Source organism: Ambystoma mexicanum, chromosome 10, assembly GCF_040938575.1.
Source record: "Ambystoma mexicanum isolate Mex_15411 chromosome 10, UKY_AmexF1_1, whole genome shotgun sequence".
In the NCBI taxonomy this organism is placed as follows: domain Eukaryota; kingdom Metazoa; phylum Chordata; class Amphibia; order Caudata; family Ambystomatidae; genus Ambystoma; species Ambystoma mexicanum.
The window spans coordinates 1,622,596,898-1,622,616,560 of NC_090932.1; the positions used below are offsets into that span (position 1 = coordinate 1,622,596,898).

Below are 19,663 nucleotides of genomic sequence, written 5' to 3' on the forward strand. Positions count from 1 at the left end.
TGAGAACGGAAATACCGAAATCCCTCTATAAAGTCACTTTTCTGTGAGCAAATATCAGATCTCGGTTTTAGAAAAGATTTGCTCTTGATTTTCACAGTTTCACATTGCATGCTGAAGGCGATAAATTAAAGCATAGCACCTGAGAATTACAAAAACAGCAACTTGAAATGCGATTTGCACAGTGTTGAACTCTGCCAGAACTCAGGCAAATCGCCCACCTTTGATGAGTCATTCATCTCACCATTACCAAAGGGAAAACATTTAAGCTTTCAAATGGTGATCATTTACGCAAAGGGAGGAATTCAGTATGCCACTTAACAAAATAGCGAGGGTAGAAAAGTGAAAGAAAGTGCAAGAACCTTACCTGTGAGCATGAAAGCGCCACGCTGCAGAGCTAAAAGGCTTTCGTTCAACATCTCCTTCCACGTCAATCCCCTGGAGGCCAGGTAGTTCTGAAACATATGAGGGGAGAAAGGCATTAATGTGAACTGTAACATTTATTTTTAAACACGGCTTCATATAAGAGAGAAAATATAGTGACTAAAGTACTTGGCACTTCTATTTTACTGAAATTCCTCTAGAAAGAAGATGTTTGTTCTGCACCACAAACTGATGGTGGGTTTGCACCGAGTGCTTCATCAGCTCAATTGAAAGACATTCAAACTCTTAGGAATGATTTTGCAGCTTTCCCATCCCTTCCAATGGGACCCCCTCACCATATCTGTTGACCGTTTGTGTGAACCTGAACGGATTTTGTGGAAAGTTGCAAATTAAGTGGGTGGTGAGGTGAACACAGTGTAATAAGGTACTGTAAGAAGAAATAATTTAGACTGAGCACACCTCCACACACACCACACACAGACACACAGACACACACACACGATAGTGAAGAGAAAACGTGATGGGGCAGACACACCCTTCATGCACATATGCCAGCACCTCCCTGTGTATAGCGAGAAAATAGAAAAATATCATGAGCAGTGGCTAACAGAAATAATAGGGGACGGGACCTCCCAAATATGGGCAGAATCAGGGTCATTTGACAAGGCAGTATTGGACCTCGTAGCAACATATTTGTCAATTAAATACAAAAGGTAAACAGCTCTAAAATAGGAGAGGTGCTAGATTTGTGAAGACTGTTTGAGGAGGTGTCCCTGGCTAACAATAACGTCAAGGAGCAGCTGCCCAAAGCAGCTAGGCTAAGGGAAGGTGGGGGAGAAGAGAAAGAGTGGGAAAGACCCCAAAAAACGGTACCCATTATTAAACAAACCTGCCGAGGGATATAGTGACCTTATCTATATGTCCAAGCCAAGTGCTCCCCCCACACCAGCAGCAGCACCGCCTCCCCCTTATGACCCTAAAGGTTTGTATCGGCCAACGTGTGCACCCCCAGTGAATTTAGGGCGTTTTACACAAGACTTGGAAAGTCAGATAACTATGACCCAGGCTGAGCTAAGACGGTTAAGAAATCTATGTGAGAGAAGTCAACTCTTGCCCGGGGGCAAACAAACTCTGCCACCAACAACCCCCGCAGACACTGCGGAAGACAAATGGAAGTCAGGAGACTTTCTATTACACATAGACAACACTCCCATTAAGGTAATACAAGTAGGGAGAGGAGAAGAAGAGCAGGTGAATACAGGACCAGGAAGTGTGACATCAGAAAGGGTGGAAGAATGTTGGAGTGACCTGGATGAATATGAGGAGGGAGCGAGGGCAGGAGGGGTGTCCTGACCTAGGAGCACAGTATTGAGTGATGCGGGAGAAGAGGAAGGATGGCACACCAGGAGACTAAGGAGTAGAATTGAGAGAATGGCCCTAGCAAATAAAAAAGGGACGAAGGTGAGTAAAGGAAAAGGGAAGTCAAATTTACAGATGCTACTGATACACAAGGGGGCGGGGAGGTCTTGCTATGTTCCTTGGGCACAGATGGACAAGGCCAATTTATGGAAAACATTGCCCCGCTTTTAGGAGGGGCGAGCAAATGGATATATGCTTTTTAGAAAAACACAGCGGGTGTTCTATTAGCAATTGGTGACATCAAAAGTTTGTTGGTCTCTGCAGTGGGTGATCCAGCTAACGGAGTGTGGGTGAAGGCTGGTTTCCCGGGGGTAACATTGGATTGTGACCGTCATGATGGGGCGTCCTTTAACAATGTAAGGACACAGGTATGGGATGCACTGAGGAGCACATTCCCAGACACGTCCAACTTACAATCAGTGATACAATGCACAATGGGGGAGGATGAGGATGCTGCGACTTACATTCTTTGGGTGCAGTATATGTGGAGGGCAGAGACGGGCACGGCTTGGGACCAATCCACCTTCCTCTTACTTCATAATTAAGAAAGGCCTCCCGAAGGAGGTACAGAAGGCCCTTGATAAAATTGCTGTGATAGAAACCAAAGGTTAGCCAGAAAAACAGAGCATAGCGCATCACCGTAGGAGGATCAAAGAAAGGGAGAAGGCAATTGCACAGAAAAGGTTGGCAGATGAAGCGAAGCTTGTGCAGACTAAACTGGTGAAGGTCACGGCAGTAGCTGCCGCCCTCCCCACGGAGTGGCAGGGAGATGGGGAGGAGGGGCCAATAGCAATACAAGCAAGAATGGCAGCCACCTGGGCAGCAAACGGACAAGAGCAATGGGCTGGAGAGGAGCAATATGGAGGGCTCCAATGGCAAGGAATGGGTGGAAGAGGACGAGCTGGGTACCGGGGACAAAGAGGAGGATATGGAGGCCAAGGACCCCGAGGGGGAGGGAGAGGAGTGTGTTGGTCATGTGGTAGATGGGGCCTCTTTGCAAGGGAATGACGCACTCGCCCAATGGCATATTATCAGAACGAACAACAATGTCCACCCCCACCCAGGCAGCCTGTATGGCTGGATACAGACAAGAACAAATTGATCCCCGTTACGCACAAGAGCAGAGGGCACCACCACAAGGCATACAGCAGCAACTAACACGACAGAACCACATGGTAAACACCCACAGTAACCCATTCGTCACCACGCCAAAAGGCGCGCCAGTGCCGTTCAGAGGAGCAGCAGTGGTGGGGGGGGGGCAACGTTTTCGCCCACCCTGAAACTACCAGACATTCAGAATAGGACAGCCCACAGAGAGCACTTGCGTGTCCAATCCCAGCGATAACCCTAAGCCCAGACAAGGAACCACTGTTGGGGGCAGAGATGGGCAACAAGCAGTTAATCTTTATGGCTTATAATCTTCGTCAGGCTTGGATAGAGGAGGTTATATCTGCTTTGTGTGGGGGTGCAAGCTAAATTGGATCTGGGGCTGCGTTACATTAGGCAACGGATCCTTTATAGGTTGTATTGGACACCGTCTAGGATGTCGAATTTGGGTCTTTTGGGAAATGATTCCTGTTGGGGTTGTGGGTGTGGCAGAGGTACTTTAATGCATATGTTGTGGGTATGCTCAAGAGTGTCTGACTTTTGGTCAGATGTGTTGGATAGGTTGGCCATTGTGGTGGAGGAACAACTTCCGCATACCTTTTTTTTCTACTATTTTGTTGTCAAATAGGGGTAGGGGTTTTGAGGCAAGGAGCAGAGCACATTGGATTAATAGGGTTTTGGTGATGGCGTCCAAGCAGATTCTGCGGGTTTGGAAGTCAAGAAAAAAGCCAGGGGTGGAAGATTGGTTACTGGATGTGAAAACTGTCAAATTATGAAAAGGTTATGTTTTTGAAACAAGGTAGAGAAGATTGCTATTCACGACTATGGGGGTCCTTTAATGAATTGTATGTTTAGGTTCTCTGTAACTTGTGTGCGATAAAGAATGTATTTTGGTTGGGGGGTTGGATTGAATGATTTCTACATAGTTGTTTGTTGTGCTTTTTCATGTGGTCTTGTATTGTTTGCTATGTGTCCGAAAATTGTTAATTGGTTGGATTGTAAAATTATATTTTATGTTTTGCTTGATTTATTGTTTTCATTAATTATTATGAATGTATTATAACTATTGTTAAGGTTCTGCATTTTACGGCCAGTACAATGTAATGGTATTGGCACTTGTGTTTGGTTTATGTTTTTTCGTCTGTTTATTCAAACTTAAAATAAAGTGTGTAAAAAAAAGAATTCCAAAAAATCTTTATGGTGGATTCGGGGGTGGAAAAATCTTATCTAAAGGAAGGCCGGTTTCCACTCTGAGACAAAAAATTGGAAACGCAGCCATTTTCTGGGCCGGTGGTCACGGTTCCTTACACTAAAGATTTGGACGTAACAGTGGGGGGAAAAAACAGTGCTAGCACCCCTATTGTACCACAAAGACTCGCCAAGAAATTTGCTAGGGAGGGATCTCCTTAGTAAGCTCAACATGACCATCTCACCAGGTATATTTGCCATGATAGCAATGATGCTGATTAACACAATTGCTAACGAAATAATGGTTCGGGGAGTGCCAACTGACTCAGACACGTTCATACAAGGGATACAAGTGTTGGCAAAAGCAGTGCCTGAAATAACACAAGAGTGGCGTGTACCGTCTGAATTTGTGATTCCCCCGTGGCTACCCGAGGTGGTACCGGGGTCAATATTGTCCCTAGATTTGCATGGTGTGCAAGTATCCGCACAGCAAATAGCAGTAATAGGGTTGGACATGCATGGGTGTGAGTGGAGAACAGTGCTATGCGTAGATCCCAACATATCGCTGTGTGACCTAACAGATGAGGAATTATTCACTGACAGTGACACTGATGGGGAAATCATAATGGAAATTTATATTCCTTGTGACATAGTGATTCAAAATAGACAAGTGAAAACCCCGCTCATGGCCATTTTCAGTGCACCTCCCACAATTTTTGACGAAGACATGCAACAAGTGCCAACCACATTATGGACGACAAATCCCCATGACGTAGGGCTCCTGCAAGAAGTAACCCCCGTTAAAATCAAGCTTAAACCTGGTGCCGTATTGCCTGAAGTAAAACAGTACCCCTTGTCAAGGGAAGCTGAGGAGGGAATAAAAGACTATACAAGGGATAATTGTGCCATCAAATTCACCTTGCAATACAGCAATTTATCCAATTAAAAAAGCAAAGGGCGGGGCTTGGAGGATGATACAGGACCTACACCCACTTAATGACGTCATACAAAAAGAATTTTCACTTGTCCCAAACCCTGCATCAAATCTGCAACCTGTTTCACAGTGGCAGATTTGAAAAATGCATTCTTCTCAGTACCACTGGACCCAGAATCACAGTACCTGACTGCCTTTACCCTGGGGGGAAAAAGATATGAGCATTGCAGATTGCCCAAAGGATATTGTGAGAGCCCAAGCATTTTCAATAGAATTCAACATGAAGACCTTGGCAACATTGACACAAAGAGCACAATTATTCAGTATGTAGACGACCTCTTAATATGCTGGGAAAATGAGGAACAGTGCAGGACAGGCTCAATCATATTGCTAAATGTAGTGGCCTACAAGGGGTACAAGGTGGACAGACAAAATTTTCTGTACTGCCTAGGAGAAGTGCTGTATTTGGAACAACTGATAACAAAAGATGGTAAACGGATACTCCCAGATAGGGCAGCAGCAGTAAGTGCCACCATCTGGCCCCACACAGTGAAGGACATGCAGAAATTTCTCGGCATATGTAATTACTGCCGAGCATGGATACTAGATTATGCAGCATACACCAGACCATTGCTACAGGCAGTAAAGGAAGCACAGAAGGAGAGTTCAGAATCGTGTGGACCCCAGAAATGAACATAGCTTCTGACACATTGAAAGAACTCATCTCCAAAGCGCCAGTCCTAGCAACCCCCAATTATGACTGCGTATCCTTCCTATTTTCACACAGCAATGGAACACTAATGACAACAGTATTGACACAGAAAACATCTCTAGGACATAAGCCCCTAGCCTACTATAGTGGCCCACTTGACACTGTAATGCAACGACACTTCGCATGCGAACAGGCTCTCACAGCCGACACGTTCGCCATTGAAAAAAGTGCCACCATTGTAATGGGATGCTCAGTAACCCTATTTGTTGAACACTCCCTGTTTGCCATTCTTGAAAATTCTAAATCGACCCCAACGATACAGAGAGCAACAGCATATAAGATCATATTGTCCAGCTCCAACATGCACATAGTGCGTTGCAAAACAGTGAACCCAGCAACATTCATCACAGACCATGATTGTGCCACATTTGAAGGGGAAGGTGACGACATACCCAAAGCAAACGAAAATGCCCTAGAAGGGGAGGTGTACTTTGTAGATAGGTCAGCATCAGTATGCCCGGAACCAGGAGAAAAGCATGTGGGTGCAACAGTAGTGCGGTTGGAAGATGGGGAATATGAGACGATCGTACAGAAAAGATTACCAATGCATTTTGCAACTCAGGCAGTAGAGTTTGTAGCATTAGTAGAGGCACTCCACGCAGCGAAAGGGTGCGCGGTAACAACAACAGTACCCAGTGGTTGTCAAGGTGGTGAAGGAGAGTTTTCAGGAGAGCAGATGGGTCCCCCGTGCAACATGCAGAATTGTTCAAAGAATTTTTGAAGCATTAGCAGAACCCACGGTTAGTGGCCCTGGTGAAGTGCCAGGCACACACTAATAACAGTGACGTCATCTCATTGGGAAATGCAGCAGCAGAAACCACTGCAAAAGAAGCAGCATATTTTAACAAAGATTTAAAAGGAGAATTCATACTAAAAACAAATGTGGAAGAGGAAAGAGAAACAGGATATAACTCAATGCCCATAGCCCAGATAATTGACCTACAGAAGAAAGCACTGATTGAGGAACAGGTATTATGGGTTAAAAAAGGATGGACGCAGTCAGCTACAGACCTCCTGTGGTGCCAAAATTGCACAGGGAAGGTAGTAATGCCTCTAGAACTAGTACAAATAGCATTCCAACAACTGCACTTCCCAGCCCACACAGCAAAACAACACATAGCAGCAGACATACCGGAAGATTGGTTCGTTCCAGGACTACAAGAACAATAGAATACACAACGTGCCAAACCTATAACTCAGGAATGACTTTAAGAACGTTGAGAGGGACCCTGCCCCGCCCCATCGGACCTTTCCGTGAACTGCATATCGATTATGCAGACATGGGAGAAAGGTGCAATGGAGCAAGATATCTCATTGTGGTGGTCTGCCCTTTTTCATGCTGGATGGAGGCAGGGCCCTGCGCCCACCCAGTCGCGAAATGTGCAGCGAAATTTGTATTCAGAGAGGTATTCCCACGATGCAGAATTTGTGATGTCATACATTCCGACAATGGAACGCACTTTGTAAATGACTTATTTAAAGCAGTGACATCCTTATTAGGCATCAAACACAAATTGTGTTCGATTTACCACCTGCAAGCAAATGGAATGGTAGAAAAAATAAACGGCCTTCTTAAAAGCAAACTGTCAAAACTGTGCAACACTCTAAAGAAAAACTGGGTATATTGCTTGCCGCTAGCATTATTCCAATTGAGACCACAGCCAAGCTAAGACCACCACTTGTCCCCGCACGAGATGAGGTGACAGGAAGACACATGCACACGCCAATATCTCCAATTAGAAGAGCATCAGACGCTCACAACGCAGCTACAATTTTAGGGGAAGAATTCCAAGAATACTTGACACAGTTGACAAGACCAGCAAGGTGTATAGAAAAACAAATTGCACCACCATTTACACGAGAAAATGAAACTACAGTAACAGCTGCAGCAGACAGCCCCAACACAACACTAATGTCTGGGGAGATGGTGTATGTGTGCAGTTTTGTGAGACGATGGAATGCTCCAAGATTTCATGGCCCGTATGAAATAGTATATTGCACACAAACTGTGGTGAAAGTAAAGGGCCTAAAATACTGGATACATCTCTCGGACATACAAAAAGCAACAAGAGAAGTAGTGAACATAATGAAAAATACTGTAGGGTAGAAATGTATATAAATGCAAAAGATTATTATTTGCTACTATATCACTTGTCAGCTTGTTTGCTCTCCTCTTCCTTCGCCCTTCCCCTTCTGAACTGACCTGGCACTAAGATGCTTTAAGTAAAGAATGAAAAGTAATTATTAAGATGAATGTGTACTTAACCCATTATATCTCACTGTATAGGTACAAACATGGCTGAAAGGAGGGCCCTCAATGACAACGACATATCTGTAGATAGCAATAGGGGAAATATTAGTGAAATCAGGTGCACTCAGCACCTTCCCTTTCCAACCAGGCAAGCAGCGTCTTGTGCTGCCTTTTTTCCAATCTTGGCCCAATAGTAGTGAAATCAGGTGCACTCGGCACCTTCCCTTTCCAACCAGGCAAGTAGCGTCTCATGCTGCCTTTTTTCCCATCTTGGCCCAATAGTTGTGAAATCAGGTTCACTCGGCACCTTGCCCCTTCCAAATCCGACCCCCCACCCCACCCCCTCTCCTCCCTCCCACCACCCGTGATTGGTCTGTGTATTTGTGCACAGAAACACGGCGGCAAGAGAGTAGCTCTTACCTCATGGACCTCGAGCACACCCCCACACCCCTATCCCGCCACACTCCCCGATTGGGTGGCTGCAGTACTTAATAGTCCATGCCAGGGCAGCTCCTCTGCCCGGCAGCCCCCGCAGCGAAGGACCACAAGGCAAAGGGCAGCTCCTACATTGGCAGCTCCAAGATGTGTCTACAGGTGTCCGCAGGGGACGCCAATGAAACCAGCAGTCAACAGACATCAACAAAAACTGAGTGTGGCATGGGTGGGGAGTAGAGCAATTACTCTACTCCAGAAAATCTCTGCCACTCTATCTTACTTCCCAATAACATAGATTGACATAGACTCACACCAGGTGTGCTCAAAGATTTGTGACCACCAGACTGAACCTATTCACGACAGGATTGCAGAAGTTGCCTTGCATTACATACTAACATTCTTGTCAAGGTCAACAAGCGCCGCACTTAGGTAAAACCTGAATGTTAGCATGCCCACACTTAGATGGAATTGTGAATATCAGTATGTCCACACTTAGATGGAATTGTGAATATCAGCATGTCCACAATTAGATGGAATCGTGAATATCAACATGTCCACAATTAGATGGAATCGTGAATATCAGCATGTCCACACCTAGATAGAATTCTAAACATTAGCCTGTGCTGCATCTAGATGGGATTGTGAAGGTCAACAGGTGCCACACTTAGACAAAACTGTGAATGTTAGCATGCTAAAGGTCAGGTAACCCACTAACCAATAGAAGCTCAAATTCTGCATACTTATCTCACTCAAAAAACTCACACAACCATCTCTCGCACAACACTTCACCACAACACATAAGCCGGAGCAACAGCACACGCAGACTGACACCGATCCAATACCCGCACCAAAGCTCAGCACCCGGTGTATACCGAGTTGATGCTGCCAACAGAACACCATTCCTCTCACTATCCTACTCCCTCTTCACCTTACTAACCCATCCCACCTTATCGCTTACAGATCCGCCAGAGCGCCTGGGGACCAAATCCATTTGTGACGGTGCGCGGTACAAATACCTTTAACATTTTAACTAGAGCTTACTCCTACGAGTGTGGCTTATTCTTTGTAGCTGTGGTGTTTTGAACAATGTTGGTATGCCTTGGTCTGTACTGCGCAGTGTCTTATTTCTATCGGCATAAAAGAAGGGGGAGGAAGCGAAAATTATAGACGAAGGTACCCACCTAGTATGGGATGGGTTTTAAACTAATTTGGGCCCACAATGTATCCCCAAATCTTACTACCCTACACAAAAACAAAACCATTAGACTTCCACTGGTTGAATACTCTGTAATTGACACCCCATTGAATTCAATGTGTATGATATGAACGACCCTAGCACGGATGCAGTAATGACGCCACATGTTAATGTCCATACAACCTCACACCCTACCTCAAGTGGGGATTACTTGTACGATGAAACCCAGGCCTCTACCCCATTACCTGACATAATGTACCAGCAGCCGAATAATGAAAGAGGTGTAAAAGCAGCAACAGGAATATTCCCCATTAGGTATCAGAAGTTACTAAAAGCACAGACTGGTCTAGGGGGCAACTGGAGATGAAAAAGGGGGGTGGGGTGGAAAATGTATGACGCATATCCTGGCCTGGGTTTAGATGCAGTAGAAGACCCACGCCACCCAGAAAATCAAACAAATGGTATGCAGATATGAGCACAATGGCAAAACAAGCAACTAATGAGAGTTGCTATATGTGCTCCTTAATTCCCCATACCTCGGGGACCCCTAAGGTTTTATTACCATAAGAAGCGCCCATAGTAGGGGCTCAGTGTCTAATCCATCTTGCACTGTGTAGAATTAGAGGCACCTACCAAGCACACACCATTTCGTTACAATTACTGCAAAATGAAAAAACCTGCAACAGAAAGCCACAAGGAGTGCTCTGCGTGAAGGAGCCATTTTTTGTTATTAAAGGGACGATGTTCCCCGACAACAGGTGGCAAAACGAGCAAATGATGTGCAAAGCAGAAGCATTGTAAGGATTGTCGAATGAAAAAGTACAATGGATAGAAAAGACATGCACTCCAATCTGGTCTCAGCACATCGCCAAGCTAACGTGGGTAACAGCTCTCGAAAAGCCGCTCAAGGTCCAACATGAAATACAATACAAACTTTGCTTTCATGGTGAAGGGAAGGGGCCCCTGGACACTCATCTTGTCCGACATGAAGAAAGAAACAGCAGCCCTAATGGACACTTACTGGGTGTGCGGCAAACAGGCGTACTTGCACCTCCTACCGTCATGGAGAGGTGCATGTGACCCGGAAACGCTGCACTCGCCCCTAATGGTGATTCCTGAGAGCCATATCCAAGGGGAGATGGTGCCAGCCGAGATGTCCCAGGCACCCCAGTCAACAACCGAAGAACCCCCAACGTATGTGTTGTCGGAAGAACAGCTGCAAGACAGGGTGTCGGGGAAATAGAGAGCATCAAATTACATTTCCACAGAATCCTCAGAACTCTTGGCACAAATCCCTAACAAATAGAAACTCTTCAACTCAGCTGAGTCATTCTTTACCTCACTCATACCAAGCATCCAGGCTCGAGCGAATGCCAAATGGCTGCAGATAGTTCGCTGGGAGCTCATCCAGTTGGCCAATGACACTGAAGAAGTGTTCAACGTCATCAAAGTGGAACTCAGGGCCCTGCGGCTGATGAAGATGCAGAACAGATATGTGCTAGACCTACTCACAGCAATGGACGACCGTGTTTGTCGAAAAATCGGTAGTGTATGTTGCACATTGGTGCTTCTGCCGATGCAGATAATGGGACACTGTTGAATGTGATAGCAGCGGTGCACAGTCTTGGTGAAAGAATGAAGGAAGAGGGCAGCGTGCAGCCCAGAAGATGGTTCGACAACCCGTTCGAGTGGGTCCCATCGTGGCTAGGGATGGCCATGAAGCTCCCGATCCCCGTCATCGTCTTTTTTCTGCTGATTTCTTGTGTGTGCCAGGCAGGAATCAGATGCTGTGCAAAATCCATTCCTAACAGTGCAATGATGATGGTGACAATGGGCAACCCAGCAAAGGTACTTAAGGTTGCATGAGATGCCCAAGTGCAAACCGGATAGAGCCCAGAACCTAAATATCGAATGACTGCAGTGAACAGCACTGGATATAGGATAGATAACCTTTACCACACCAAAATAAAAGAACCACATGAATTAGAATGGTACGAAGAGGTATGGGTGGATCTTGATGGGGATGGTGGGTGCATTTACAGGACATGCACTCCAGATGAATATGCAGAGAGGTGAAAGTCTTAGATCTGTATGCAGGGCATGGATGCCAATAAAGGGAACACGAGCCTGGGATGAAGCCATGGCTGAGGCAGAAGAATGGCAACGTTTGCAAGCCTTGGCATCTTCGTTACTTAAGTAACGAAAGGGGTGGATATAAGGGAGGAAGGGTCGTTTGGGCCCCCCTACATTATGGATGAAGTGTACGTTATGCTCATTCAATGGTTGGCAACGTACCCTTGGCCCAGCCCCGATGACGGGTGCAAGGTAGCCACTGAATGACACATATCCAATGCCTCTCCGGGACCCCAGAGACTCCCTTTTGTATTAACCACAACTCCATCTTTAACTAGGCCACACATGAAACCCTCAGCAGCAATCCTGCATCTCTCCCCTGTCTAACGCAGCGCACGGCCAGCCCAGCAACTCCCACCTCCTCCCCACTGTCTGCACTGTGGCTGTCCTGTTCTCAGGGAAGCTTGGCCGTGAATTGCTGCAAGCTGACACTATCTCTCTTCTTTGTCTGAGATCACTGCCCTGTGTGTGACCGGGCCAGAGCCAAGCTCATGGAAACTATACGTCTCCACAAACCTGCCCCTGCCCCAACAACCCCCACCTTAAGAGTTACTGTCTGCATGAACCTTAAACCCCTCACTTCTTTGATGTAGCAGGAGTAAGAGCCCTGCCCATGGACCACCCTCAATTGCCTCCATATAACTAATCTCGAGCAAACATATATTCTCCATGTACTAACAAACCCTGACACCCCGGTTGGATCATCAAGGCATTTGATAAATGTAACTCGACAGTACCCTCCAAGATGAGGCACCCGGACCACCACACCTCTGCCCCACTTTGGCCCAGGTCAAGAGTGACTACATAACTGCAACAATTTGTAGACAACAATGTGTTGTGAAGAATCTTACATGTCTTGTTAAATCTTGCATGCCCATGATTACTATGAAGCTTATCTAGTTATAGCTGCGTGGACAGAGCGTGAACCTTTGCCCCTCCCTGACAAGCCCAACCACCCCACACACCTCAAGAAGCAACAAGTGCAACCACAGCCAATCCAGCACCAGTATTCGTAAACATTGTATACTGTCTTCTTCGATTTAACCAATGAAATGTATTCGTGCAACCTGTATAGCACACGTAATAGATGACATGTTTTTGACAAAAAATGTGAAGTTTTTGAATGATGGGCAGAGCGCTCTGAGTAGCAGAGTCCTCTGCATGCCCCACTTTATCTTTATATAAAGAACACCTTTTACTCACTTGCAATCTCTCCTGGTCTCATTCCCTACTGACTTGCAATCTCTCCTGGTCTCATTCCCTACTGGGCTGTGTCCATTGGTGTCCATTTATTCTATTGTTTTACTTTAACTGTGGGGAAAGACCACTTTCAATCTCTTGGGTGCCCCGGCTAAGCCGTCTCCCCACTGCAAGTCTCCGTTTCCGTCGTTCGACTGATGAAGCGAGTGTCAGATGTTTCTTTTGCCGCCATTTTCAATCCCACTCCTTCCACAGTCTGCCACACTGACTCTGCCCTTGCTAATCTTCACCTCTCTATCAACAACATCCTGGACATCCAGTCCCTGTCATGAAGATCTGCATGAAGCCTACCTCCAAGAGCAAAACCTGGTAGGATTCCGACCTAGCCTCTCTAAAACGAAAGTGCAGAGTTGCTGAGCGGAAGTGGGAGGCATTGTCATGATGCCTACCCCCGGGCATCCGGATCAAGCCCATCAGCCCCGGAGGCAGGCATCCAGACATTTACAAAAACCCCAGCAGCCCCAGCTAGGGGCTGTCTGGGTTCAGTCCGGGCGCCGTAGGCACCAGGCTCATAGACATTACTTACCTCATGCAGACCATGCTGCAAATAAATCCAAGCCAATGTGAGGCCTGGATGGGACTATTTTACTACAGGGTCTATTTTATACTCGGGTGTGGTCCTCGGGAACTTCTTTCCTGGGACTACTTTGGAGGCTATTTAAACCACACACGAACAGCAGCACATGCTTTGTGTTATTCTGCATCCAGCAGTGTGACTCTCACCGTGCCTGCAGCCAGCATCCAGTCTTCTGCCAAGCCTGCCTCGAATCCAGAGCTCCTAGAATAAAGAGGAAGAAAAGGACAAGGTTAGAAAACAAACTTATTTCAAATTCCTCACCTGATTCCGGATCTATTTCATCTCCCGACCTGGAAGTACATCAGTCCTGCACGCGTCGCTTTGCCAGCTCCAGCACGGCGCCATACTCACCAGTTCTCACAGCATCTTTCCATCTGGCACTGTCTCCATCATTTCTTCGCCGTACTCAGGCACCTAGGGGCACAAGAACAACAAGGTGAGCCAAGGGAATCAACAAATACCTCTTACCACCATAGACTTATCCGATTTACCACCAGCGGTATTATTCTCCATATCTTCATATGCCGCATCTGTAAAGAGGGAGAAAAACAACACGTTAACGCATGTAATAGTTACCGGACAGCGTTGGGTAACACAGACTCTTACCTGAACGCCAGCAGCAGCTACGAGACCTTCTTCTCACAAACTCAGTTGCAATATAAGGAAGGAAGGGGACAAGAGTGAACATCGGGCACATTGAACTCTTTGAACTCGATACTTACCAATCCCGCCTGGGAATTCAGAGTCAATGCTTACCGGAACTCTCCCAACGCCTTCAAACCAGTGAAGTAAGGAACAAGTTACTTACCTGTAACTGTTGTTCTCCAGCATGGGTCTGGCATGGATTCACATGCTCATGAATATTCCCCGTCGTCAGGCTGGGAATCCTCGGTAAAGAAAAAATCAGTATCAGTTTAGTTTCTGATCTGTCTTTCGTAGTAGTAACCAATCACTGATCTCTGCGTCATACTGACCACAGCCAATGACTGCCATCTCCCTAAGCCCCGCCTCTGGCAGCCATCTTCAGATTTGGAAGCACGTGAAGTGGCAGTATGACCAAGTGAAGAGCCACAGAGGGGTAGGCGGGAGGGTTCGCATGTGAATCCATGCCAGACCCTTGCTGGAGAACAACAGTTACAGGTAAGTAACTTGTTCCTTCTCCAGCATGGGGTCTGGCATGGATTCACATGCTCATGAATAAAGAATACATAGCAGTACACACATGAACAACCACGGGAGGGGGGCAAAGGCTCAACATTAAGCATTACATCAAACACAACATTAAGCAATTCTTACCTCCTCACCAGGCTCACCTTAGGCGAACAGGTTGCGCAGCACTGCTTGGCCGACCCTGGACTCCTCCCTGGAATCCCGATCGACGCAGTAGAATTTCGTGAAGGTGTGCGTCGACCTCCACGTAGCAGCCCTGCAGATGTCCAGCAAGGGCACACCAGATAGGAACGCTGTGGTAGCTGCGATCGCTCTGGTGGAATGGGCACTTGGACAGCCAGGCAGCGGTCGGTTTGCCAACCAATGACAGTACATGATACAGCCGGAGAGCCATCTGGAAATGGAGGCCTTCGAGAGAGCCTTCCCCTGATTGACAGGTCCAAAGTTCACAAAAAGTTGTGACGTCTTCCGAAAACACTTCGTGCGATCCACGTAGAACTTCAGCGCTCTAGACACATCCAGCGAGTGCAATGTCCTTTCGGCCGGCGACGAAGGCGACGGGAAGAAAACAGGCAACACCAAGGGTTCGTTGAGGTGGAAGTCCGACGGCACCTTGGGCATGAAGGAGGGGTGCGTCCTGAGCACTACCCTTGTGTCGTGAAAAGTCAAGTACGGGGGCTTCCAGGAAAGGGCCTGGATCTCTCCCACTCTTCGTGCGGAGGTGATGGCCACAAGAAACGCTGTTTTCCACGACAAGAACTTCAACGGAGCCGAGTGCAGAGGCTCGAACGGAGATCCCATGAGCTTGGTCAGCACCATGTTGAGCTCCCACGCCGGGGCTGGAGCCTTCACCGGCAGGAACGATCTGAACAGTCCCTTCATGAATTCTTTCACCAGACGATGAGACCACAAAGACGTCCGCCCCGTGGTTCTGGTGTATCAGGAGATCGCAGCAAGATGAATGTTGATGGACGCGTGCGCCAGTCCAGCCTTGGCCAGCGTCAGAAGGTACGGCAGTACCTGGGGAGCCGTAATCCGTAGAGGGGTAATCTTCTGTGCGTGGCACCAGACAGAGAACCTCTTCCATTTGTGTCCATAGCATTTAAGAGTTGAGGACGCCCTGGCCTTTGGAAGAACCTCTCTGCAGTTGGCCGGTATGTCGTAGCCTCCAAACTCTAACGCTGCAGGAGCCAGGACTGCAAGTTCAGCGACTTCGGGTCGTGATGGAGGATGGCGCCTCCTTCCCTGGAGAGAAGATCCGCGTCCACTGGCAGCTTGATTGACGGGGACGCTGACAAGTCCTGAAGGTCCGGGAACCATATCTGCTTCGGCCACGCAGGTGCGACGAGGATCATCCTGCACCGTGACCTCTTGAGCTGGTTGATGAGCCGGATCAGCAACGGCAATGGAGGGAACGCGTAAAGAAACAGGCCCTCCCAGGGGAACGAGAAAGCATCACCCATGCTCCTTGGCTGGGGAAACCTGCTGGCGAACCTCCGGCACTTGGAGTTCGTCGCCGTCGTGAACAGATCGATCTGGGGTGTGCCCCACCGTCGGAAGAGGCGGTCCACTAGATCCTGTCGTAGTTCCCACTCGTGGCACGAGCGCAGCTCTCTGCTGAGCGAGTCGGCGATGGTGTTTTTTATCCCTGCCAAATGAAACGGCAGCAGAAACATCCCTTGGGCGACGGCCCAATGCCACAGATCTTGCGCCTCCTTGGACAGGGCTGGGGATCTGGTACCGCCCTGCTTCCCGATGTAGAACATGGTGGTGGTGTTGTCGGTGAAGATCCTCACCACCTTGCCCTTGAGGGACGGAAGAAAAGACCTGAGGGCCCAAAACACTGCACGGAGCTCCAGGACGTTGATATGGAGGGACTTCTCCGTCGGAAGCCAAAGGCCTCTCGCGTGCAGATTTTCGGTGTGCGCTCCCCACCCTTCCAGGGAGGCATCCGTGGTTACTGTCTCCTGGTGGCCAGGGGTCTGGAAGTCCATGCCCGCTGTCAGATGCGTGCGGGTGCCCCACCACCGGATCGCTCGTCGGAAACTCTCGTCGAGTGTGATCCTCTCCCCTCCAAGCTGCCCGTCGTCTGGATCCAGCGCGCGTCCAGGAACTCCTGCAACAGGCGCATCCGGAGCCTGCACAGACGGATGAGATAAATGCAAGAAGACATCATTCCGAGGAGGGACTTGATGGACCTCACCCTGGCCGCGTCCGCAACCAGCATCCGCTGCACCTTGCCCAAAATGGCCCTCGTCCTTTTCTCCGACGGAGAGGCCAGAAGCGACACTGTGTCGAGCTTCGCTCCCAGAAACAGTGCATCTTGCGCGGGCACCAGGTGGGACTTGGCGTAGTTTATGGAGAATCCCATGTCCGTGAGTAGTTGGACGGTCCTTGCCGTGTGCCCCACGGCGAGCTCCTTCGTCTTTGCTCGGATTAGCCAGTCGTCCAGGTAGGGGTAGACGTGGATCCCCTCTCGGCACAGCTGCGCCGCCACCGGTGCGAGGCACTTGGTGAACACCCTGGGTGCCGACCTCAATCCGAAGGGAAGGGCTCTGAACTGGTAGTGACGCCCTTGGACCACGAACCTGAGAAACTTTCGGTGTCCCTTTAGGATGGGAATATGGAAGTAGGCATCCTCCAAATCCAACGATGACAGGAAATCGCCCTCCTCCAGTTGACCCAGGACGTGTTGGAGGGTGACCATCCGGAACTTCTGTGCCTTGATGAATTTGTTCAGTCGTCGTAGGTCCAGGATGGGACGCCATCCTCCAGTCTTCTTCTTCACGAGGAAGTATCTTGCGTAAACTCCGGAGCCCTGAAGCCTCTTTGGGACGAGCTCGATGGCGCCCTTCTTGAGCATCGCCTTTACCTCCAAGAGAAGTTGAGGGACGTGATGTTCTTTCCTGGCCATAGGGGGGACGCGCGGGCACCTCTTTAGAAACTCGAGCGCGTGACCCTGAGCTAGGGCGTCCAGCACCCAACGGTCGGTGGAGATGGACTCCCACGCGCTGACGAAGCTCGCCAGCCGGCCTCCCACCGGGGTGCTTTGGTGGGGGCCCGACCCCACGGCCGGTTCAGTCCTGCTTCGACAAAGGGTCCGCCTGACTTGCCTCGTCCCCTGTAAGCTTCCTGTGACGACGAACGGGCCGCTTGACGGTAGGTGGAAAATCCGCCGCTGGAACCTTTGGAGGCACCCTGTTTGCCTCCGCCGCTCCGAAAGGGCGGCCGCCATTGCTGGAGAACCCCAAGAGCCCGGGCCGTCTCTGTGTCCGCCTTGATGGCTTGAAGGGAATCGTCCACTGTTTTCCCAAACAGGTTGTTTCCGTCGAACGGCATGTCCAAGACTCTGGTCTGCACGTCTTGACGGAAGTCAGTAGCCTTGAGCCACCCACACCGCCTAAGGCACACGCTGTTGCCCAACTGGCGAAATCCAGTGTCAGCGATGTCCGTCGCAATCGTAATGACATGGTCCGACGCCACCTCTCCTTCCTGCAAGATCTCTAGGGCTTCCGCCCTCTTGTCGTCTGGTAAGAAGTCCAGCAGGGGGGCGATTTTGTACCACAACTCCCTGTCATAGCGGGCTACGATAGCCAAGGCGTTGGCCGCCTTAATCGTCGTCGCTGCCGACGAGATGACTGCGTCCCATCGTGTCTAATTTCTTTCCCTCGCCATCCGGTGGGGAGGTTGATGTAGAGGCTGCGCCCACCCCGCTTTCTTCCTAGCCGCCGCGGAGACGACCGAGTCCGGGGTCGGCTGTGCCCGAGGGCACAAGGGGGCCGCGTCCGGGACCCGGTACTACTTCTCGTACCGATCCCTTCTAGCCGGCGTCGTGGATGGGTTCTTGAGGAGGGCGAGGCCCTCATCCCAAATATCGTCTAGTAGAGGTACAGCGAGGACCGTCTTCCTCTTGGTCTTGCGCCGTTGATAAAGGAAACCTTCCTTCTTCTCTTCCGGGCAGAGCTGGAAAAGCTCGGATGCCCTGGCGATCATGGAGTGAAACGATCCAATCTGGTCGGGCGGGGAAGCCCGGGTGGGAGGTGACGACGGGAGATCCTCGTCGTAAACCTCGTCGTCTGTACCCGTCGCGGCCGTGTCAGTCCCCGTATCCTCCCCACGTGTCGTGGACGTGGAGGAGGGCTGAGCAGGGCGCGATGAGTCGGGAGCGGTTCCTCCGTTGGTGGCAACGGCAGTCTCGTCCTGATCTCCGAGCATAAGGACTGTATAGCCAACAAAATGGCCGCCGAGTTGTCTTGCGGCACTGGTTGAGGGAGTTCCGACGGGCGATCAGGAGCCCCGTCGGCACCCTCAACGCCCTTGTCGTCTTCCATGTCGGGGTCCCTCCCGACAGGAAAGCCTTCTTCCACGCCAGAGCCGTGGCCTAAGACTTCGATCAGCTCCTCCTCAGAGGTTGAGGCCGAGTCCACGACGACCTCCCCCCCCTTTTTCTTCTCCGTCAGAGGTTTCACGGGGGTCTTGTCGATGGGCATGAAAGAGGACTCCCTCCGCGGTGGCAGGGAGATTCTGGGCCCCGGGGTCGCCACCACTGGTGTAGCCTCCACAGTCTGAGCCAGGGCCGGCGCGACTGTCTCGAGAGAGGCCTTGGCCGGATGGATCAAGGCTTTCACCACCTTAGGTGCGCTCACCGCCTTCTCCTTGGGGGGAGGGTCACCACCTCGCTCCCCCTCCGATGGGGCCTTAGGGCACGACCGGGGTCTCTCCAGGAGTTTCGCCGGGTGCTCGGCCTTCCTCTTACCCGAGCCAGAGCGTTGGCTCGTGGGTGATGGCGCCGGGGAGGGTGCGCCCTGCCTGGCGCCCGTAGAGCCCGATCGTTCGGTACT

The 19,663-nt window shown here is 49.5% G+C and overlaps 1 protein-coding gene across 8 annotated transcripts in view; it reads right to left on the bottom strand.

Annotated features, from left to right (window-relative positions):
* The window catches only part of CHFR (checkpoint with forkhead and ring finger domains), an 893,929-nt gene that overhangs the window by 222,308 nt on the left and 651,958 nt on the right, over nt 1–19,663 (bottom strand). For all 8 annotated transcript variants that reach the window (XM_069620002.1, XM_069620000.1, XM_069619998.1 and 5 more), the window contains one exon: nt 365–452. In XM_069620002.1, coding sequence (XP_069476103.1) covers nt 365–452 — 88 coding nt within the window. The remainder of the gene's footprint in view (nt 1–364; nt 453–19,663) is intronic.